Source organism: Eptesicus fuscus, chromosome 13, assembly GCF_027574615.1.
Source record: "Eptesicus fuscus isolate TK198812 chromosome 13, DD_ASM_mEF_20220401, whole genome shotgun sequence".
Lineage (NCBI taxonomy): Eukaryota > Metazoa > Chordata > Mammalia > Chiroptera > Vespertilionidae > Eptesicus > Eptesicus fuscus.
This window is the reverse complement of record NC_072485.1, coordinates 62363976-62388746: the sequence shown is the minus strand read 5'-3', so window position 1 is coordinate 62388746 and position 24771 is coordinate 62363976. Positions and strand designations below refer to the sequence as shown.

The window sequence follows — 24771 nt, the reverse complement described above, 5'->3', positions numbered from 1 at the left end:
CACATGCCCCTGACCGGAATCGAACCCGGGACCCCCCAGTCCGCAGGCCGACGCTCTATCCATTGAGCCAAACCGGTTTCGGCAAGAAAACCTTTTTTTTACAGAACCTTGAGAAACCACCTAGATATTTGACATGAAAAGGGGTGCCACATTGGCCGAGAATAAGCAAACATAGCCTCTTAGTTACTGATGGACAAAAATAAGTAACAATTGGGATGTTCACCTTATGGAAGATTTTTACCATTGAATTTCATCAAAAGTGCCTCAATAATACTGTCAGAGATGAGAGCGTTTGGGAGGACAGTGGCTGGATCCAGAGAGGTCATTTCTGGTATCCTAAGTTACTCTAAGCTCACAGTTAAGGTTGCAAAACAGATGCTTTGTCCATGGGTCAAATGAAAGAAAATGGTCTTCAACTATAATAGCAGAGGTTTAAAAATAGAACAGAATGAGTATCCCAACCATGAACATGAGCAGTCCTGAGTGTTGTGAGATAAGAAGAAATGAATGGCCATATGTCCTGTGGGTTATTGGACAGGACTTGCAGGTAGTGGCAGATGGGTTTTAGGAGTCAGGATTCATGCTTGTGGGCATGGTCTTTAGAAAAGGCTCTCCATTTCCCTGAACCTCAGTTTCCTGATCTATAAAGAAAATAATTTCAACACTCTTTGACTCAAAAACTCTGGCTGTGTAACTGCATGGCATGGTAAAGGAGTTCCATGTTGCAGCTAACTCATTGGATGACCTAGAGGAGTCCTGTAGCCTTGCTGGATGGTAGTTTTCCATTTCATGGAAGGCATGATTCTGATCTCTGAGGACTCTCTAGCGTTGGAATATCAGCGAGCCTGGAATTAGAATAAGATGTCAAAGGCCTCTTGATTTTTTTCTGTTGGAAGCAAAAGGGAAGAGCTGGCCCTGCAAGTATGTTCAAGTGGATTCTTTCAGCTGACCCAGTGACTGGGGGCCTGAGAAGATGCACACACATGACCTGTTTGGCCAGGGCAGGAGGCTCATTTGTAAAGAGTGGCCTCTGCAAAGCCAGCTGTCAAAACAGCAGTGATTTGCCTGAGAGGCCTAGGGGTGAAAACTTTCAGATGAAGGGATACAACAAAGAAGAAATACAGGCAACTTACTCAAATAATGAATGGCTATTCCATTAACTCCGCTATTGATTATCTCCTCTGAACTACCCAATCCTGGGAACAAAGGCTGCAAAAATCTTTAAATGAGTAATGTTAACCCATGCAACAGCAGTAATTCCCTTCTCTTTTGAAATCGAAACATTATTTGTGTGATGCCTATAGTTCGTTCATTCATTTATTTATTCATTTGTTCACTCCTTCAACAAAATTGAGTTTTTACTATTGCAAGCCAATATTTTTTCCTCCATCTGCCTTCCCCTCCCAAAAAGCCCTTTTATAACAGATTTTAAAAATCAGATTTAGTTTCTCCATTGCAAATTAATAGTAGACCTTGCAATGGATATATAATTGGTGCCATCCTAGGATAAATAAAAATAGGATTTGTAACACTTTAAGGCCATCTGGAATCCAAATACAGCTACTCATATCACATGATTCTTAGCCAGGATAAAATTATTTCTTAATTATTAATTCATTTGATAAATAATTATTAAAGCCTGCTGAGAATGCAAAGATGAATGGGATAGAGTCTGACCCTCCTGAGGTCTTAGTCAAGTGGGAGAGAGAGCCCTGTAGACAAATGCTCATTCTGTGGACTGCAAGTACTTGGCATGCTCAGAGCCACCCAAGATATGATTGGAGGTGGCTGATGGGGGCCAGATCCCACAAGTTGCACACACCATGCAGGGAGTGTGGTCTTTTGTCTGTAGGCAAAAATAGGGAATTTAGGAAGATTTTAAAGTTGCCGAGTGTGTAAGTGTGTGGAGGGAATATGCATGATGAGATCTGTATTATAAGATTACCTCAGTCCCGCTAGCATGGCTCAATGGTTGAGTATTGACCTGTGAACCAGGATGTCACTATTCAATTCCCGGTCAGGGCACGATCCCAGTGTGGGACGTGCAGGAGGCAGCCGATCAGTGATTCTCTCTCATCACTGATGTTTCTATCTCTCTCTCCCTCCCCCTTCCTCTCTGAAATCAATAAAAAAATATTTGAAGCAAAAAACATATATAAGATTACCTCAGCTTCAGTGTGTAAAATAGGTTAAACAAAGTGTACTTTATAGGAAGGTATATTTGTTTGCTTGAGCTGCCACAACAAAATACTACAGATTGGGTGAGTTAAACAACAGGAGTTTATTTTCTCACAGTTCTTGAGGCCGGGAAGTCCAGAATCAGGACACCAGCTTGGTCCTGTTCTGGTGAGAGCCCTCTTTTTGGTTCGTAGATACCACCTTGTCACTGTGCCTTTATATGGTGGAAGGGGCTAGGAGGCTCTTTTATAAGGATATTAATCCCATTTATGGGAGCTTCCACCCTCAAGACCTAATCAGTTCCCAAGGTCCCACCTCCAAATACCATCATTTTGAGGATTAGGATTTCAACCTATGAATTTTAGGGGGACACAGACATTCAGATCATAACATATGGGTGAGGAATAAATATGTGGAACGTGCCGAAACCGGTTTGGCTCAGTGGATAGAGCGTCGGCCTGCGGACTGAAAGGTCCCTGGTTCGATTCCGGTCAAGGGCATGTACCTTGGTTGCGGGCACATCCCCAGTGGGGGGTGTGCAGGAGGCAGCTGATCGATGTTTCTCTCTCAGCGATGTTTCTAACTCTCTATCTCTCTCTCTTTCTCTCTGTAAAAAATCAATAAAATATATATATTTTTAAAAATGTGGAACGTGAAAGAGACCTTGGGCCCCCGATGCCATGATGGACTTTGCAGAAGTCCTGTCCTCCTGAGAAATTCTCCTGCAGCATCCTTTAAGCTCCTTCTTCCTAGAGGGGAGGCTGGTGGCATTTAGGCCACAAGATATTCCGAAGGAAAGAGATCAGACTGTTGGAACTGGTGTTTCCGTGAAACAGAAACCTTACCAGTAGGAGACTTCATGATTCCGCACTCCCCAGGAAGTCTTCTGTGTAGCTTCTGATTATCTGGAGTTTTTATTAGAAAATTTTTCCAGTTGAGGGGTGGAGGAGAAGCAGAAATGGAAGAGGAAATGAATGTGGTCTCCATTCCCTCCATCTCATTGCTGTCACTATTGATCAAAATAACCTTCCCTGAGAGATTTCTTTTAAAATTTTATTCTTGAAATGCTTCATTAAAATTTTGAGTTATAAAATAGGAGAAGTCAATTTTATTGGGCCCTAAATTTTGCTGTATGCAGCTTTCTGTCCAGAGTGCAAATTATTAAAATTGACATAGGATGTGTGTGCAAGGTAATATCCCCTTTCGTAGGCTCCTCTCTAAATTTCAAGATCTTCTGTAGAGTGGATTAGATTATACAGTGAGTAGGGACTCTGAAGAGAAAATAGAATTGTGTATTGATGCCTTTAGAAATATTATTTGATGGCAATAAAATATTCTCTGAAATTCCCTTCAGAGGAGAGAAAATGGAGTTTGTTTGCAGTAATTGCATTTTCTAGCATTTGCTCTCACACTTTCCAATATAAGCCAATTGGAACCTGGGATTTGGTTTTGCTTATTGGCAAAAGTACCATGTAAATTGATCTGTGATGCATTTAAAGAATATGCTTTTGAAAGTTTGGAAATTGAGATGGCTCTTTCTTATTAGATTTCAAGAGTATTAGGGTTCATTTCTATATTTTAGTCTAATGTAATATTAGCCAAATATGTTCTTTTTCAATTTAGTTTTAATCAAGTTCTGGAAGACCATTTTCATCTAGCCCCAGTGGCACTGTTAAGGCAGAGATTTTATTTCCATTGTCAACCCTCTGCTCTGGCTTCTGTGGACCAGCCCCTTGGAATCACGGCACACCGATGTCCTGCATTCATTTGCCCAGGCATTGTTTCAGCATGCAAAAATAATACTACGTAGTATGGAAAGATTTTTTTTTATTACTCTCCACAGGGTTAAGGTGGGGAGGGAATCTAAAAAGCCTCAAAATCATTACTTTCCTTTACAGAATATGGCCTTGATACCCGTGTTATTTTTATTTAATTTTATTTTCACCATACTTAATGGTTTACAATGCAAACACATAGGATTTGCATTTGTTCCTCTAATTATTCAGTAGAATAATTGGCACTTGTTTTTATAATTATTGCTGGAAGGAACCCCTTTTCTTCGTGACTTTTTAAAGGCTTTATGGTGAAAAAAACAACATACTATTCTTCAGCTCACCATAGACTTTGTCAGTTAATACTACCAGTTTGTTAAAGATACTCATTGAATACTCCTTTAAGGTGGTAGGAAGTAGGAGATGGACCCCTTATCCTGACTGAAGTTACAATGCGAAACAGAGGACAAGATCAAAATCATAATAATAACAATCACCCTGTTTGTGCCAGGGTAGGGTTAGGTCCTTTATCGATCTTTCTCAATTTGCATATCCACTGTGTAATGTAGGTTGTACAATTATCCTCACTTTTTCTGGTAAAGGGAAAGTAAAATAACATGTTTTAAGTTTGAGTTTCATATGTAAGAAGTGAGTGAATCAGACATTTGGTCCTAAATCTGTCTGACCCCCAAACCTCTGATCTTTTCATCATGCCATCTGTCCCTACATTCCAATACGTTTGAGTGATATCTAAACATGCACACAGCTGGTCGGGAGGAGTCTTGACAGAGTCTTAACCGAATTTTTCTTGTGACTCTCCAGTGGAACCCTAAGTTGGATCCAGTTTAGTGTGTTCAGATCGAATTTGTTGTATGGGATATAAATCTGTCCCAACAAGACAGGGCTTTCATTTGTAAGGAGGAGGTTGGATAAACAAAAAATAGTGAAGAGACCACCTATGGTTCCAGTTGTCCAGCCAGATCCTAATACTCAAGTTTAATTGGAGCCACGCTGCCGGTAACAGTTACCACCACAGCTTCACATTGTAGAACACGCCATGCTGGCCTGGGTGGCAACTTAGAGATACTCATTTGGGAAATGAAGAGGATGTCGTTCATTTTTACTATGTTATGGTTGTCTTTTAAAATATATGAATGTGAATGAGTGTTTCTGTAATGTGTGTGTGTGTGTGTGTGTGTGTGTGTTTAAATCACAAAGAGTCTTGTTGGATACAGTTATGGTTGAGACAGGAATGCATGCGAACCAGTTGCTGCTGAGCAAGAATGAAATTTCTGAGCTGTTTGCAGGTCCCTAATACATAGTTATGTGTACTTGTATGTCCTGTCCTCTCATGGTTTATACTCCTACATTATGTTACCTGTCCTGGGTGCCATATACTGGTGACTTTTCAGGTCCAGAGCGGGTCTGCTTTCCTCAGTAGGGGGTGGAGTTTTGTCTCCTTTGTATAGGTTGAGGCTTATAACTTCTCTTGGTGCCTTGGGATTCTTTTCTCATTGAAGGCTGAAGAAGAGGAGGGAGAGTTTCAGCTGTGGCTTCTTACCCCAGCCCTGATTCCTGCCGCAGACCACTGGGCTCTCACTCGGCATTCCTCGCTTTCTCCTGGGTTTCTGGCCAGTCCTGACATCATTGTAATATAGTTTTCTGTGTTTAATATTTCTTAGACTTGGTTTCCCATTGCAAGCATGGAAGAAACCCTAATGCATGAGTTTCAGAGGAGAAGGTAGCAGTCTGAACCTGCTGTGTGGCTCCATCAGCAAGTGTGAGTATTAACGTTAGAGCTGTCAGGACTTGTGAACATTAATGGAGCCTGACGGGGGACAGACTAAGGTCAGAGACAGCGTGACCCTGATTGAATGTTTCTGGTGGCTTTGCAGCCCAGGCAAGTGAGTGCAAACCGTGGAGCCGAGAGGGGTTGCTGGAGGTTCATTCATTCACTTGACGGGTAGGCAGTGGGCACCAACTGAGTGCCAAGCATTTTCCTAGGTGTTAGCAGGGAAAGGTGGGCTCTGCCCAGTTACAGCCGAAGAGAGCCCTCTCCCTATCTCTCTGTACTCAGCCCTTCTCTTATATTAGTGATGGGGTTTAGATGACCTATCTCCTAGCCCGTTCCACAGCCTCGGAGTTCTTCTCCTCAAAGCATTGGTATTTTTTATTCCTTTCTTACTCCTGCAAAATTTTCTGCTTGGCTAGTTTTCAAGCCCAAGTTATTCTTATTCAGTCCTCAGTGGAATAGAGAGACTTTAAGGGTTTGAACATCCTCCCTCTCTGCTAGAGTCACGATATTAAAGGCATAATCATTTGAAGACGACATTGCCTTCTTTCATCCACCTCGGGGGTATAACAAGGTCCCTTTATAATATTGGCATAAGGACACTGTGTTTTGAAACAGGCCCCTGGCACTGCCCCATGCAGGCTGAAGGTTTCAGAGATGTGATTGGTTTGTCTCTTTTGGTTAGAACCAGTCCTATGATGATAGACCTGACTGTACGTCTGTTTTATTCTTTTTAATCTCAGAAAGTTAGTTTCTTTCCTGCACCTTGGCAAGGGAGAGGGAGCCCGAAGGCTGTGCGCTGCGAGTTTGGCATCTGGGAGCCATAGCAGGTTCTCTTTCTGTCTTGTCATCTCGGTTGCTTTCTTCTTGCTACATCGTGAGCTTTATTTTACATGAGGGTTAAGCCACCAACAATTTTTATTTTTCGTTTAGTTTCGAAGTCTATAATTTAGGAGTATGGAGGGGAGTGGGCATGAGGATTGGAGATCTTGAAGTGTGTCACCTTTATACAACTAGGTTTTCTTTTACTCAGGAAACCCAGCAAGCGGTGTTGGCTTTGGGATGCTCTCCTTCACGAAGAACTTCTGTTGTGCTCTGGGTTCCTTTATTTTCCCTCCTGGTTTTAGCAGAATAAATAGGAGAGAGCAATCCATTTGCCTCATTAAAATAGGGCATAGGAAAGGTGGTATCTGTCATTAGCCACAAACGGATGGTCATGTGGTTGCTCCTATTTCCCACCATCCCCTACTCATGAGGAAGGAGGAGTACGGTGCAGGAGCTGACTTCTAGCAGGTGGCAAGAAGATTCCCAAGAAAAGTGGCTATTCTGGAATTGACTTTGGATTTTTCTCTGACCTGAACTTGAGTTTTCTAGAGGGATACATTCTATAATGATTTGTAACAGAAAATTGGTTGCACTTGTGTGGTACTTAATTTTTGAGGGACATTAATTTTTACTGGTGGTGTGTCAGGGGTGGGGGCAAGTTAGCAAGGAAACTTTGTTCGGCCAAAGCAATCCTTACACGTGTTTATTTTAAGATGGTGATGCACATGTGCGCTGGTCCTTACTGCTCTCTAGTACTTCTACCTCGTCCAATTCACATTTTTGTTTTACCTCTCTGGCTCCCGGAGGCATTTAGATTTATTACCATGAACTTCTACTCTCCAGTCATAGTCTCCTCTCAGTTCTCCTAATAGAGCCGATACGTGTTTAAATTCTGGGACCCTGAATAAAGTTGAGCAGAGGAGCCTTTTGTCCCTTCTCCTTCTCAACTCTGTGACCTTCCCTTCTTGGGTAGGCTCCCAAATTCTTCTGGGAGCTAGAGGGTAAGAAATTACACCCAGAGCAGCAGTAGTATTTGGGGAATGCCTGAAATGAGCCAGGATGTGTGTTGTCATAGTTGCGAGGCTGACATGGCTCAATGTCCCCTGGAGGAGAAATCCATGACACAGCCAGGCAAACATCTAGAAATGGGGAGTTCTATTTCATGGCACAAACAAAGAGGGCCAGAGCTGCTTGGAACTAGAGAACCGTAGGTGGAAGAATGATCTGAGGAGGACTTGAGATAGGTCTAGAGCAGTGGTTCCCAACCTTTTTTGGCCATGCTCCGCCTAAGCATCTCTAAAATCTTGATGCCCACTCCCCTCCCCCCCCCCCAATGACAAATAATTCTTATTATTTAAAAAGTGAACTCCTATTCATGTGGAGAAAGCCTAAAAGGCCATTAACTTGGTCTAAACAAGCTTCCAAAGAACATGGCATTCATGAAAGAGAAAAATAAAAGAATGAAAGGACAGTTGAAGTACTGAGGAAGAAATCACTAAGAAATTGTTAAAAAAAAAAATAATATGAATGATGTGAAAAAATAGCAAATAAAATTTCAGAACATATAATAAAGAACTGAAATGCATAAATATGTCACAATACATATTTACATACTGTATGTGAGTCTCCCTAGAACCATAAGAAATGCAAAAAATTCCCTTTGAATAACTCATTCTCGAATTGCCCCCCTTAAAAACCAAATTGCCCCCCAGTGTGACGTGTGCCCTACGTTGGGAACCACTGGTCATAAGGTTGTTAAAAATCTGAAATCACCTGAAAGAAAAACTAACACAGGAGGCAAAGGAGCTATTCTTGTCCCACTGGTGCCACCAACCTTGCCTGTGACTCTGCTTAGCGAGTGGCAGCACCTCCCTCGCACTGTTTCTTCATCACTAAAATGGAATTGGATAAATCAGTGGTTTTTCTTTTTAATAGTTTTAAGCCAGTGATACCTTTCGTCAAATGAAATCTCCCCCCGAACTGTAAAGTAAAGGAAAGCAGGGCCCTCCCGTCCGCCCTTGGCTCTTTCCTCACGTCGCCCCACTCCAGCCCTCCAAGGCTCCTGGGGCACAGCTTTCAAATCACCGCATCAGACTGTCCGGCGGCTCCTTCTGGGTTCATGTGCCGTGATTTATAGGAGCCGCGTTAAGTGACAGATTAAATGTCCAGACTTTGATAAGGAAGGGAGGCTGACCTTGACACAGTTCGCTGTATGTGTGCTTTAAAGTTGTTGTGGATTTATCAGACATGTGCGTACCTTGAAGACCTTAAACTTTACTGAATATTCCGTTCCTCTCTGCACACGCATCTGATTCTATGAAGATAGTAGGGACGCTCCGAATGAGTAGTCACTGGAGAGAGATGGAATCTGGATGTTATCTATCCCAGGTTATACTAGTCACTGTGAATGAGAAGCCGATCCTGGCGCTTTTTTCGTTATTCAGTAAATATTAAACGGGATGTCTGACTGACGGGACAACAGAAGGAGGGAAGAAGTGGTGTGTTCAGGTATACATTTTGCAAGATTGGAATCATCTCGACAGAGGTGGGTATGTTTGTACTGTGTATAGCGTGGAGGCCTCATGGACCACCCACCTTCAGATCCAGATGTCTTAATGACCTTAACAATACTTCTGTCAACTTCAAGAACACCTTGGACCATGCCAGTTATTGCCTTTGGGAAAATCCAAGTTTTCACTCCCATCTTCAGATGCTTTTTTTTTTTTTTAGAATATTGCCATTGTGATCCAATATGTGGGTAAGCTAATATTTTTCTTGAATAGCACCTGGGAAGGTTAATCATTATAATAATTATTATAATGCAGCTACTGAGTGATTATGAAGTGTTAGAAATTGTAGGTTCATTACATGCAGTAGCTTGCTTAATGCTCACCAAACGTTGGGGGTAGTACTATTATTTTCCTCCTGCTTATATTTCAGGAAACTGCATTTAAATATAGTTGTTGGAGATTATTTGGGTAGACTGGATTTGTAAGCAGGGAATAGGACACTTCAGGGGGACAGCATGACCCTGGTTTAAATCTTGTCATAGCCCAGATGGCAAGCTAAGTTCCTGGAATTCTAAGGAAGCTCCTGGCAGATCTTGGAGAGGTTCATTCATTCCTTCCACTTATTCAACAGATACTAGCTGTGTGCCTGCCATTTGGACAGTATTGAACTGGGTACCTCTTGTAAAACAAAGAACCACAAGCCACGCTTCATGCCTTCAAAGACCTCACAGTCTAGGGGGAGACAAGTCATATGCAAAGAGCAAAACTTAAAAAATGGAGTGAAAAATAATTAACATGCACTGATTGTTTGTGCTCCATATCATGCATGTGCTTTAGAAGCTTTTTTTTTTCATTTTATCTTGAAAACAACCTATGAGGGGATGCAGTTATTACCCACGTTTGCTAGTGCATGTTAAGAGAACATAAGGACTCCATCCCAGGTTATGCAGCTGACACGTGGCAAAGCCTGGAGTCCCCACTCTTCACTCCAGGCCACCTCCATGGTTTAATTGTACTAGTCTAAAAACTTAATCACAAAGAACAGAAATGGGGGACATATAGTCAGAAAATATTAAGTAATACCCATAGAAGTAAAGATGAAGAGGGAGAAAGTAATGAGACAGCCAAGATGCAAAGGGAGCTGAGGAAGAAGAGAGAGGAAGGGCAACATCAGAGAGGGAGGAGGAAACCAGAGTGGGATATCAGTATTCAAGGGAATTGATACTTTGAGGGACAGGAATGCCACTGCAGCGTAATCAATAGAGATGAGAATGGAGAAAAAAGTCTTGGCTTGGCTACTAGGTTATTATCAACATTCCAGGGTCAGCTTTTGGAAGAGAATAGAAACAGAAGCCAGATTTTGTTGGGTAAATTCTGATAACCATTTGTCTCTTAAGTTGCTAATTCTGATAATAGAATCGCCCATCAGGCAATGCAAACATGATAAATGGGCCAGATGTGAGAAGTAATAGAAAGTGGGGAGGTCTGTGGCAGACTGAAGGTCAACATTGCCTGATCTTTTAATTTTCCAAAATAAGCTAGAAAACCAGATACCAGATTTCTAAGTATTAGTTCAATTTTTAAAAAAATAAAACAGTTGAGGGCCAACTATATTACACCTGTTGGCTGAATTTGGCCTACTACCAGTTGCTAGCCTCTGGAATTCTCTTTTCAGAAGTATAGAAGTGAAATGAGGAAGCATCTCAAAGAAGAAGCAAAAGTTAGGGATGATTTAGGACTGTAGGTGAGGCACACACACGTGTGTGTGTGTGTGTGTGTGTGTGTGTGTGTGTGTGTGTGTGTGTAGGGCTGCTTGTTTTCTGTTTTCTTGGGGTGGGGAAACATAAACTCACTAAGGAGGAGGATTAAATAGAAAGACCCAATATAATCAGAGAGCTGTCTGGAAAAGGAAAGTGCCAGTGGGAATTTGAGGAATGGGATTAAGCGGCCACTTATTAGAAAGATGAGATGATGCAAACAGAGAGATAGAAGGGAGTGAAGAGAGCCTACCTTGAGGTTAGCGGGCACATTGTATGCCAAGAGGGGAGTCAGAAGGAGCCTGGAAGTAGAGAGGAACCTGGAAGAGTTTTGTGGTGACTGCTTAGGTAACAGGCAGTAGCAAGAACGTGGGACAAGTAGGACTGCAGAGCAGCAGTGAGGACCCAGCTGGCTTTCATTATCCTTTAGATTTTAAGTGAGCATCTATTTATGTGATACCACTAGACAATAACAGATGCAATACAAGATACAGATTAGAATAAGACGTAATTGCTGCTTCTAAGAGGTTATGGCCTCACCATGGTCTATAGCTCCAACCTGACTCAATGGACTAGTTTCCCACATATTATGCATCACTTGCTACCATCATCATATCTGTGAATTAGCTGTGCTATTATTTGCCATATTTGTGAGTTATCTGTGCAATTATTCAATAGTTTTCTTTAAATCATCTCATGTATCATATGTAGGCTGAGGCAAAAGTAGGTCTACAGTTGTGAGTATGCAAAATTACAGTTTATTCTTGAATTATTATTTATTAATTATTGTGCTATTTTCCATATGAACCACTGAAACTTACTTTTGCCCCACCCTGTATAAAAATGAAAAATAAAAAATGAATTTATGTTATTTGCACTGTTACATTATACTTTTCAAATATGTATTTTTAAAACATACAAAAAAACCATTTGACATTTTGCCAGAAGTTCATCTCCATTCCACCTAAAGTAATTTTATATATCACAAGTAGGACATATATCATGTCTTGGGAAAGATGGAACTGTTTAGTTGAGTCCCTTAGGTCATTCAAAGCAAGAATTTTCCCATGTGGTCTTGGTTTTTAATTCAGGCAGGTCTGAATAAAATGGATAAAAGCAGGCACCTTTTTGTTTGATGCTATTTGAATACCAAGAAGTTTGGATCTTGACTGCAGAAACTTCCAAATTAATCTGGTTTGGAAAAAAATAAAATGCTGTCAAGTAACAGGAGGTTTGTCAGCTGCCCTGCTTACACTTTTCATATAAAACATAAAGGTTGGCAGATTATAGATGAAAGGTCAGTTCAGCAAGAAAAGAAAATATGTCAGACAATCTCATAACATAGGTGACAGAAAATGGAAGTTGGAAACTACTATTGGATTCTCAGGAAGAGATGAGTTTGTTGGCAGTGTGTAAATTTCATCACTGTTTCTGCGGCTGTTCATTTTGGTGGCTACTTCTTTATGTCTCATCTCCCAATTTGATTTAAAAGACTCGGAGGAGTCCTATCTTCCTGAGGAAGATTTACTTTGCAGCAGTTTTACTTTATTTTTTTTTTCAAACTGGTCTGAAGGGGAAACATGTACTTCCTTTTGCCTTGCCTCCCAATCTCACCCTTGCCATCTCTGAACCAAAGCTCTAAAATGGAAAAAGCGAGAAGCCAAGCCCTCTTGCAAGAGCAGTGGTGCATAAAGAAAAGGCTTATAGTGAGTCCATCATCGTGAATGATTAAAGAGGAACCGGGCAGCTACAGTGTGACTTGTACAAATACAGTTGCTCAAAGATTCACGCTGGTAGGACCTGCCTTGGAACAGATCACTGTCCAGGAAAACGTTCCAGCCTCGGGAACACAGGTGAACCTGGGGGTGTTGTGTTAGGCCCGTGGGGTCACAGAGCCTTGGTATTAGAATTGTGGGGCATCTCACAAGTTTCCAGCGTGTGCACTGCTGGGAATTTGCAGCCTGTTATGTATCTTTTACCTGTATTTTGATCACAAGGAATTGTGCAAAATATTATCATTGTATCCAGGTAGTTTACAATATGCATTGCACTCCTTATTGCATTATGCTAATGCAAGATTATAAGCTCACATAAACATGTATTTGAGAGAAGCTTTCTATTTTCCACGAGCTGTCCACCTTGCAAATAGCTGAGGCCAAAGGCATGTCACAGTATCCTGGGCTAGTAGTCAAGGATACCCACTGATACTTGGCTATTGTGTTTTCAGTTCCACCTTTCTCTTATTTTCTGACTCCTTCATCTCTCTCTTTCGTCTCCCCATTAACCTACATGCTGTTTGCTATTTTATTACTGTTAGACGCCTAAAAAGTGAAAGCCAAAGAAAAACTAGTAGCATTGCAAAGCATATTTTAGCAATCTTAAAAATCCCTTCCCTATTGGCAGATACGTTTGCAGTGTGCTGCTGGGATTGTGGGCTTCACAGTGTAATCCCTACAGTTTGCATTGCTGAAATCCACGTGGACCCCTGACAGAATTTGCCCCTTCTTCCCCCCAAAATGGTATCATTCTCTTCCCCACTAAGCTTCATTAATTAAATCATTGACTCTGGCTTGCTGGTGAGAACCAGTTCTTTACAAGTGGATCCAGTGTCCTGCTAGTGGTAACTTTCACTCTTCCTGGAATAGCAGGGAACATTCATTTTGCCTTGGACCCAGGAGCCTCGGGAAGCTGGAATTACAGGCACCATTGTCCCGCCCTTTTTTCTTTCAAAATGAAATGAAATGAAATGAAATGAGTAGCAGCAGCCCAGCGGTGAGGCTTGAGGCATGGGTAATGAAAACGAATAGAAAGGGCATTAATTTCAGGATGGGGACAGCTGCCCGACACTATCTCCCTTTGGATTTTGGTTCTTATAGCATCACCGTGAGTTATTAATATGTATGATCTGTACTTTATTCAAACATTATAAATCTATGCGGAAGTCTGGTGTTTGGGTTTTCCTTTATAGCTTTCATTCTTCTTCCCAGAATTATCTCATTTCGATCGAGAAACTTTTGCATAAAAAGCACACACTGAGAACTCCCATTTCCATCCCATAAATATTAAAAGGGGGTTAAGCTTTACAGTTTCTTTTCCCATCCCTAGTGGGTAGAAAGTTAGCCTGCTAATGGGGGGAGGGAGAGGCATTATTAATGTTCTTTTTATCCCTGAGTCCAAAGGTAAGACTTTAACTTACATATGAAATTGTATTATGGCGTTCCTTTCATTTGTTTAAATTGTGGAGTGCTTGGCTGTGTCACGTTTTTTATATGAAGGATATGTTAAAAATCTAGCAGTTATCTAAGTTGTTAAGAATAGTTGGTTGATATATATTTTATTAAAGTATGGTTGACATACAGTATTATATTGGTTTCAGGCGTAAAACATAGCGGTTCTATGTCTACATGCCTTACAGTGTGGTCTGCTTATTTTTTGAGGACTAAACCAAGTCCAGACCTCTTTTAAGGATCGTGATTAAAGTGTGTTTTTTTTTTCTGGATTCATCACAGAGACTCTGCAGCATGCAGAAGAGGGAAATGGAACCAGAAAACTTAATGTCTTCTTAGTAGCTTTTTAGCTTCTTAGCAGCTTCCCATTTCCCGTTTATTGTCATTTTTGTTAGCGTAAAAGAGTAGTCATAAATTTTGGTTCCCATGGAAATATAAAGGAATGCATGAGCTATTTCATTTGGGCATACCGGCTGCTAATCACGCAATCTCGGCTGTTGTACTTCGTGATGGGAAATGAACGTGCTAATTGGTGCTCTTTTTTTTTTTTTCTTTCTTCTTTCAGGAAACCTGCCGTATGAATATAAAATAGTGATTGCTGGGAATCATGAACTGACATTTGATAAGGAATTCATGGCAGATCTCGTTAAACAGGACTACTACCGTTTCCCCTCTGTGTCTAAATTGAAACCAGAGGACTTTGACAACGTTCAGTCCCTCCTGACAAACAGTATTTACTTACAAGACTCGGAGGTAACAGTGAAGGGATTCAGGATATACGGTGCACCTTGGTAAGTGTTCATTAGAGGTCTTGCCCTCCGATTCGCTCAGCGCTACGAAAGCGTGGTGCATGCAGACTCAGGTGCTTTAAACGAAAAGGATGAGGCTGGAAAGAAACCTTCTTGCTGGTTTCCTAACAGAACACCTAGTCTGGCCCTGCTGGGGAGGGCTGTGCTTATTGTTTGCATTGTGATGCAGATGTCTTTAGGCAAGATTGATGGGAGCAGGGCCTGACGATGGGAGCAGGGATTGGCCGATGTGGGTAGGGCTTCCTGTGCCTCAGTGGGACACAGACAGATTTGGGGCAAGGTCTCCATTCTTCCTCTCCGTGTAGATTCAGCTACTCCGAACATTCCATCAGCCTTCGGTCACTCATTTCCCTCTCAGTTGATACTGGAAGCACTCATAAAATATCTTGCTTAGATTGGGGTTTCTCAACTCTTACTAATACATCAGAATCACTAACTATGATGAAATACAGATTTTGAAGCCCTGCCCACGGAGACTCTGATTCTCCTTCCTGAAGTGGAGCCCAGGAGTCCGTATTTTTCAAAAGCTGATGCAGTGGCAGTTAGGAAGTCACAGTCTGTGAGCTCAGTCCTAGAGTTCTCAGCACAGATCTAGGAAACTGGAAGCAGGGGCATATACTTAGGGGCCAGTCAAGAAATATTTTGACCTTGGCTCTCTCAGTCATCAGTTGTCTGGTTTTGAAGAAGCTAATTCACAGAGGTTGAGCCCCAGAGTCTGCATCTCTAAGGGGGTGAAAATAATACCTACTTTAGAGTATTAGGATAAAGATTAAATCAGGTGACATTTGCAGTGGATTTAGAAGAGTCCCTGGTGGTTTGCTTAGGACATTGGTCAGCAAACTCATTAGTCAACAGAGCCAAATATCAACAGTATAATGACTGAGATTTCTTTTGAGAGCCGAAAACCAACTTCTGCGCGTGGGCCACGAAGTTTCAATCGCACTGTACGTGCGTGCCCGCACGTGGTATTTTGTGGAAGAGCCACACTCAAGGGGCCAAAGAGCCGCATGTGACTCGTGAGCCGCAGTTTGCCAACCACTGGCTTAGGATAATAATTACTACTTTTCTGTCCTTGGCTCTGCCGCTAAGTATTTATAGGGTCTTGAGCCTTCAGAGCCAGTGTTTTCATCTTTAAAATGGGACAGTTCAGGAGATCCATATCAAGCAAGTCTTGGATTTTTATAATTTATGTAATGTTTAAGCGTTCCATGTGTATATAGAGCAGAAGAATTAATTTTTACCCACCCAACCTGGAGAAGTAGTCCAGCCTTGCCCCAGGAGTTGCAGGTTAAGGCTGGAAGAGGACAAAGAGAGTACATTCAGATTGGCCACCCCATTCAACAGCTTGGTTTGTCCTTGTAGCACAGAAAGTTGAGACATTTTCTATTTTATTTGGCATCCAAAAGGACTGGTGAGTGGGTACAGGAAGTATTTCCGTGTTAAAATCAACCTGGCAATGATTTTGAACTCTTAACTGAGTCCTTACTATGCATGCCAGGCACTATTCTAAATCCTATTTACAGTTATTCTCTCCTTTATTCAAAAGACCTTTCTTTAAGAGATAGGCACTGTTATGATTCTTATTTGGCAGATGAGAAAACTCGGGCACAGAAAGGTTAAGTAACTGCTCAGGAATCACACAGATACCGAATGGCAGGCTCCTGATTTGAGTCTGACGGTGGGGTACATGGAATGGCCGGGGTGGCGGTGGTCATGGTGTGGGAATCGGAGGTTATTATCTGCAGTGGCTATACCCAGCTTTCTTGATATATGTCAATTAATTACTTTATATGTGAGAAGGCGGTAAAGGGAAAAGAGAAAAAACAGCAGAACCTAGTCTTATTAAACAGGAACCTGAAAACGGACCTCAGGGTAGAGTGGGAGGTTGATCTGAGCATTTCTGGGTAAACAGCAGGAGAGAAGGGAGCGTTTCAGCCGCTTCTTACTGACTATGTGGTAGCTGAGGCATGACCTCTGACAGAGAATCTCTGTGTGGAGTCCGGTCATTTATTCAATAACTTCAGATGATTTCAGAAACATCTTTAAAGGGCACAGAAGATTGAAGGCTACTCCTGAACATGCAGGACTTTCCAAGATCCCTGGGTTGATAGTTGTGTAGTGATGATAGCAAACAAACTTCCTCCCTCTCTCTGCAGATCCAGACCTGTGTAGTGTCTGGTTTAGCTAAATCAGATTACGGCTGTGATGAATGAGGGAGTGATTTTTGGATCCTGGGGCAGATTTTGGAGCATCTCAAGAAATAAAAACATACCATAGTAATTCAAATATGGGATGTGATGATGGGTAATTCATTTTTGGTGGTGGTACAAACTTCGGACAAAGTTTATGTCTGCACTGGATTCATATTATTCAGAAATTTTATTTGAATATTGGAAAAGGTGGTAAAGTCAAGGAAATAGGCACCATTAGCCATCTGAAATGTCCTGAGGTTGGTTTTATACATATTTTGTTGGGGTTTCCAGAAAGTTTGAACTACTTCCTGCCTAGCACCTCACTACAGCAAAGGAGATCTTTACGTGGAATTTGTCTCAATCTATAGGAATTGTTTCTACTTTGTCTTTTGACAAAAAATGCAAAGGTTGGTGAAAAGGAAATTTCAGTCTCACCCTGTATTTTGGAGGCTTCAGGAATTTGGATCTTACTGGGAAGCTATTTTGTCAAAATTAATATTCCCAGGACTGTTGTTCATCCGAACACTGACTTAGGGAAGCTTCCAGGAGCATTTCTGTGCAGGGAGGGCAGATTTTCCCAGATATCCCACTTACTCAGCTCTGGGACCTGGGGTGCGTTTCTGAACATCTCCATGCATCTGTTTGCTTACCTCTGAAGTGGGAGATAGCCACCTGACGTCCCTCACGCGGTTGTTAGAAGGACAGATGAGTTAATGCATCCGCAGCACGCAGAAGACTTCCTGGCATTGAGTAAGCCTTTGAGAAGCTGCTATTACTGATACAGTGGGGTTGGTGTTTGCAGTCTATCTTATACCTGTGTCCACTCCATACGAAGACTATTGCACTAGGAGTCAGATGGGGTGGGTTCTAGCCTCTGCTGATTGGGTGACCAGGTGAATCTCTTCTCTCTTGTCAAAAACAGGGGCAATGAGTTCTGCACTAGTCTCTTCCTGTGCCACTCACTTGGACGTCACCAAAGTCAGAATCTTCAAAGCAAGGATTTCGCGGGCATGCTTTATTATTTTAACATCTTACATACAATTTTTTAACCTCTTTCACTATTAAGAATTCAACTAGAACCTAAGTTACCACTTTTCTCGCTCCAGAAGTTAGGTTTTTCCTTCCCCGAGATTCTCCCATTGGTGGCTGCTTGCTTAGTAACCCATTAGATAGTGTAACCCCCCAAACTTTGGGAACAGGTTTACATTTGATTTACATGCCCTTCCAATGACTTTTTTTTTTTTGGAGGAAATATTAAGTTCTCTGATTGGCTGATTTGCTAGTGGTGCTAATCTATAAAACAGAAATCCAAATAAGAACCTAGATACTAAAGATTTCCATCCTGTCATGGGTTTCTCAAAAGTAATTGCCATCTGACCAAGAAGATAGCTATGACTCATGTATCTAAAAAATGTGACTTGGTCTCCCACAGAAAAGGAATATTAGTCCACGTTCATTACATGTTTACAGCTTGCAATATTACAAGTCATAAACATGTGATGAGAGCTTCCTAAAGATCAGGGAGGATGAAAGCAGTATCTCCTGATTTACCCATGTAGTCGGAAAGTGTATGTGGAAAATAACAGACAACTGCAGCCCTTTCACGTGTGTTTACCATTGGAGTGCACGGTGGTGCTCCTTAATCCCCAAGGAAGGCGGATTGGATATGGTTTGTTGGGTCTGGGGAAATTCAGTGGCCCGCACTGAGCACGTTGTAAGTGGGGTGCCTTGTCCAGGGAGAAAGGTGCTCCCCTGGAAGGAGGATGAAAGTTGATGCCTTCCTGGGGACACCCCTGCCTCAGGAGGCCTTTTGACAGCTTCTTGTGGCTTCTGTCTATTTTCCTTCACCATCTCGTTATTCCAGGAATCTTAAAGAAAGGGACCAGGCAGGATGCGCTGTCGTCTTTGGGCGTCGCCGGTCAGCCACACCTTTTCTTAACTTCTCCTGTTGTGTTTCTCTCCCGCTCCTCGGGGGACAGAAGAAGAGGGTCTGTGTTGCAGACAGCTAGGTCCCCCTAGGACTTTGCTGTCGCCACAGGAAAGCTTGTGGGTTTCTTGTGTCCCTGTGTTGGTTCTCTGCCCCCAAGATGCTTCCTGATTTCCTCTTTACGATCACTCAGCTCTGTGATGTCTTTTCCAAAGGCTGAGTATGGTTAGAAAGAGGAGACAACACTCTCATCTGTCCAATATTAGCCACCGTGGTAACAAACTGCTCTTCTGGCCAGGGTAGAGGGACAGTGGCATTTCTGAATCATTTTTTTTTTTTTTTTTTTGTATTTTTGGTTACTGATCTGCGCAGCCAGCATTTTAGTGCAAGCAAGTTTTGGTAAACTCACCCGTGGGACTTGGCATTTAAACACTCACCAGCCCCTTCCTTTTTTTCTGATTTCAACTGCTCTTTTGTTACTAAGGTACCGTTTAGAGAAAAAAATCCTGGTGCTAATTGATCAGCAGCCCAGCTACAAAAAGTAGAGTCTACATTGCGCTGAGCAGAGCGGTTAGGGGTTCAGCAGCAAGCCTGCACCTCGGTCCCCTCTTCCACAGCAACGCAGAGCCGGTCTCCCGTGGCTTTTAATGAATATGAGTGGGGCTTTCCGATGTGCAGGAATTTGATCTCGGGGCTGACCAAGGGGTCAGGAACAAAGAGCACACTTTTTCATGTTAGAGTAGGCCCAGGTGTAATTTGTCAGATTTAGTAACTGTGGAGGAAGTGCCTTAACTTCTGCAGCAGGAAAATTAGATCTGGGGCCCAGGCAGCGTAATTCTAAAACGGCTGAAATAGCAAGAGAAAGCCCATAGAGTTGCACATGTAAGGAAGTCTGAGTAGGACACCCCCATCCTCCTCCCGGCGCCCTCCCCCCCCCCCCCCCCCCGGCTCTTCACTTCCCCCCTTTTAGGATCATAAACATGTTGAGTTCATTCATTCATTGAGATGTAATTTTCTCGGCATTTTTCAAAGTGGGAGTTAAGTGTTGATTCCACTCTGCGGCATGGGTAATTGTGCTTGCATACCAACAGCCACAAGGTTGCTCACGTTTCCTTGTTCTGTTCAGTGCAAGAGTGCTCTACGTTTACCCCGTCAGAAAAGCGTCAGATGTTTTAATTTCCAATTATAAGTTTTGTAATGCATCATGTACTTTGATGACGGTCTTCAAGTTCTTGAAATAGCAAACAAATGAATAGCAGATAGAGTGAGAGGACTCGAAAACCAATTGGCAGCTCATATGATAGAATTCAGATTTGGGGATGGGTGGAATGGGCTCATTTATTTTATGATCGCAGTCATACTTTGTCATTAACTTGGTCCCCTCCCCCCCAAAAAATAATAATAAGAAGAAATAAAGAAATCTCCATATTCAGCAGGAAAGCCCTTTCACACTAAAGAACCAGAACTAGACACACAATGTTGGTTCTGTACCACGTTCTCAGGATTCCGGCTTTTATTCAGGAGGGTTCAGAAAGGTATTGGCACAGAAAAAGGTCTGTGTGCTGTGTGTGTGTGTGTGTGTGTGTGTGTGTGTATGCGTGTGTATGCGTGTGTGCGCTAAACAAATATGCACTCCGCTTTTACACGATTCTGTTTAAAGGCCCAGGCTAGCATTTCATTTTTGTTGGCTCAGGGCCCACAGACTCTCCCATAATGAAACCTATGGTCGGGCCTGTCCTGCTCTAAAGTTTCAGGCTCTGTTTACATTTTTGCCTGTTTCAGAATGCAGCTGACTGCTCTTAAAGCCGCCCGGGTCCCATTCACTTCTGGTTTGACAACTGCCCTGTTTATTTGAAAAAGGAGAAAGCAAAGCCGATCCCTTTGCTTCCTACCTCCCATTGACGGCCGTGTCAGTATCTACCATTTCGAAAGCCAGTGTATGCAGACCTTATGATGTCGGAGCCACCTCGTATCTACCTTTCCTCCCACTCTGTCCAAACCTGGGCGGCCTGTCCTGTGCCTTTCTCTTACGTGTTGGTGGTGGTGGTTGTGTAGACAGATGGGGCATGGAAGTGTTGGTGTGCATATCAGCCATTGGCATAGCTTAAGTTTTTGCCCGTGCATTCCGAGAGACAAACTCAATCAGCAGACCACGATAATAAACTGACATTTGGATGGTATTTTTCACTCAGAGTTTTGACGTGTTATCACACTTGGGCTTCACAGTCATCCCAAATAATTAAAATTTAAGTGGACAAACTCTTCTAAACAATCAAAATCAGCAGAGTATGTATTGAAAGCAACACTAGCCAGCATTTACAAGTGTTTATAAGTCTCCTTGGTATTGTCCCAATTTGACACAGGAGACCAAGATAGTTTTTTGACAGAGAAGGTGACGTGCCCAAAGTCAAGGAGTTAGTTTGGGGAGAAGTGGGCTAGAATCCCGAGTTCCTTTGCTGAGCTCTTTAGACTAAACTAGGATATCCTAGTAACCGCTGATGTCCCTCTGCTCCTTGACCTGAGGCAACGCAGGAAGTGGCCACTTAGAGCTCTCAGCTGTGTCCATCTAGTGACACAAAGGCAGACAGAAGTCCAGGCCAGTGCGCTTCAGGAGCTCTCAGTACTTGGTGATAAGGTGCCTGCAGTGGGAAATAGGAATGTGGAGGTGACAGAACCAAGGGACGATCCATTATCTCTTCCATGGTGTGCTCTGGAAACTAGGGTTTTAAAAATGAAAAATCTACTTCTTGTAAGACCTGGACCAGCTCCTTCTGGTCTTTCTGCTCCATAGAGACAGCTTCCATTTGTTTTGCACACCCATCGGGGGGCGGGTGTGAGGTGCATGTGGCTTTTTCCCTCCCAGGAACCAAGTAGCAGGTGAGAGAGACAGCAGCCCTGGGCATATGCACCGAGAAGAAAGTGCTGGCCACGTGCCCCCACTGAAGTCAGGCCTGGCGAGAGTCCAGGCACCAGGCTACAGAGAAGGCCTGGACCTTTATGCTGAGACCCAGCTGGCTGGCTGCTGGGTGTTCTTTCATCCTCTCATGTTAAACTGACAGCTTTCTTTTTAACCCAGAGCTGCTGCTGGTGGATGGAAGGGATGCTACAGTGGCTATAAGCTCCATGAGGGCAGAAATCCTGTTGGCTTTGTTCTCTAGGCATACCCTAGGCTAGCCCAGCTGTCATGGAGTGGATGCTAAGTCCATATATGCTGAATGAATGAATGAATGAATGAGGGTGGTGGCAGTAGAGATGTGCCCGTGGTTGATGGACTGAAGGTCTATACTGATGAGACACCCAGTTACAAAAGGAAAGAAAATATTTCCAATACAAGATCTAGCATAGCCACTGCTCTACAAGGAGGACCAGAGATGGTAGAGTGTAATGGAATCAGACAGAATGCTAAATTATATCCAGGAGCTTCATGAACATATCTAGATCCTTCCTGAACATTCAACAATACCAAAAGCATAGCAGCATCTATCCAGGTGTGCAGGTTTAGTCAAGGTGAAGAATGGGAGTAGTTGGACAAATTAACTTGGAAGGCAGTGAGAGTTTTCAAAGGAAGGCTCCAAGAATAGTTTTAGGCTCTTCATTGTCACCTTTTTCCCTCAGATGCCTTATCTCCAGGTTGGGAGCAGCGTGGAAGTCTCCGTTAGAGTTGGAGAGACTGCCTCTCCAAGCTGTGGTAGAGGAAGTCAGCGTGAGGTGTGAGTTTGGTAGGAAGCTAGACCAGATGGGCCCTCAGCAAGTCCTTTGGATATTAGAAACCAGTTATCAATTATTTAATATTCTCTTTTTGTAACGGCGGAATTCTCAGTGGTTGAATTCTTAGAGTTAAACCGAAGTCATGTAGATTCTGTGCCATTACTTTTTAAGCTATTTGGCATTTGGCAAACATGGATTTCTCACTTTATACTCTGAACACTAAGTGTAGTGTGAATTTCTGTAGGTGTTACCAGATAGGGAGTCCTGTGGGGCGCCATTGACCGTCTTGACCCATCTTTGCCAGGTTCCCGTACACTGCTGCTGCTTTGCCTTCCAGGGGCACACTTCTCCCCTATAGCTCAGATGTTCTCACAAGTGAGTTCAGGTAACTACATGAGTTCCTTTAACTCACTTACCTTGTTCTTTCATTTCCCTGAACTTCAAATGCATCTGTCAAATGAGTATACAAGTAATAATTACTATGTATTGAGCGTCACTCACATACTAGTTATGTAACACTAGTAGCCCTGCGCATGAATCCGTGCGCCAGTAGCTCGCCAGTAGCTCGCTGCTGCCCTCCAGTAGCTCTCTGCCCACTTCCCCACCCTCCTGTAGCTTCCCCCATCCCCTTCCCCCGCCCCCCCTCATAGCTTGCTGCCCTGCCCCCTCCTGTAGCTCTCTGCTGCCCGCTTGTAGCCAGTAGCTCACTGCCGCCCTCCTGAAGCTCTCCACCTGCTGCCCTGCCCTCCTGTAGCTCCCTCTGCCCCCCCCATAGCTTGCTTGCTGCCCTGCTCCCTCCTGTAGCTCTCCACTGCCCGCTTGTAGCTCGCTGCCCCACCCTCCTGCTGATCTGTGATCCAGTCATTATGCGGTCGGTCGTTACACTTCATGGCGTAACGACCATTTGCATATTACATCTTTATTATATAGGATTGTTTCGAAGCCTCACAGCAACCCTATAGAGAAGGTAATTTTACAAACCCCACATGGGACATGATAAAATTGGTTACAGAAGTTAAATAACTTACCCAAGGATGCTCATTTCCCAAGAAGTTCAAGTTCAACCCCACAGCCTTTTTTTTTTTTTTCTTTTTTTTTTTTACTATTCAGTATATATTTCATGGAATTAAAATGTAATGATGGTGCTAAGATTCTGGCACTCGGTAAATGCTCAGTAAGTGTTATTTTCTTCCCTGAAAAGTAGCAATTGTGTAGTTTTGTAATGGCTAGGTTTTTTGTTTGTTTGCTTTTGTTTTGTTTTGTATTCCTTACCCTAGGATATGTTCATTGATTTTAGTGAGAGAGGAAGGGAGAGAGAGAGAGAGCCAAGAAAGAGAGAGGAGGAGAGAAACATCAGTGTGAGAGAGAAACATTGATCATTTGCCTCCGAGATTTACCCTACCAGGGATTGAACCCAAAACCTAGGCATTGCCTTGACGGGGAATCAGATTCGCAGCCTTTTTGGTGTATGGGATGATGTTCCAACCAACTAAGCCACTGCCCAGGGCTGTTTGTTTTTCCTTTTTTATGATGGTATACCAGTGTAGAAGGGGAGAATAAAAAGGAGCAGAAATGAGGGGAATAGAAAACTTAGTCTAAGAAAATGGTTATCCCTATTACTGTGTGTATGAGAGAGAGAATTTTAAAAAGCTATTATTGTACAGTTTCTTTGCACAGCAAGTTGCTTATGATCTGGATAACTGCAAACCATTTAAGGAAGGAACTCCATATATCAGCTGCACGAAGTCAAAAGACATAGAAGAGTGAATGGATGTCTGTTAAATGAAGACATATGGGCATTTTTAAGGTCACTTACATGAGTATCGTTTTGAATATATCAGTAACACTTGGTACTGCGTTTTCACCCAAGAAAAATAAAGGTAATCTTGGATGGGGACTATAAATCGAATGTGGAATGTTCCATGAGGACTGCTTACACAGGAAATTAGTGACAAATTTGACAGCCTCTGCATTAGCAGAATGTGTCTACATTCTGTAAAATGCAGAAAAGATGAATTACAAATCTGCATTAATTCAGGAGAGGATATAAGTTTTGCTCAAATATTAGAAAAGA

At 42.6% G+C, this 24771-nt stretch overlaps 1 protein-coding gene across 1 annotated transcript in view; it reads left to right on the top strand.

Annotated features, from left to right (window-relative positions):
* Nucleotides 1-24771, top strand: part of MPPED2 (metallophosphoesterase domain containing 2) — a 165255-nt gene that overhangs the window by 72713 nt on the left and 67771 nt on the right. The window contains exon 3 of the mRNA XM_028156702.2: nt 14627-14852. Within this exon, the coding sequence (XP_028012503.1) occupies nt 14627-14852 (226 nt within the window). The remainder of the gene's footprint in view (nt 1-14626; nt 14853-24771) is intronic.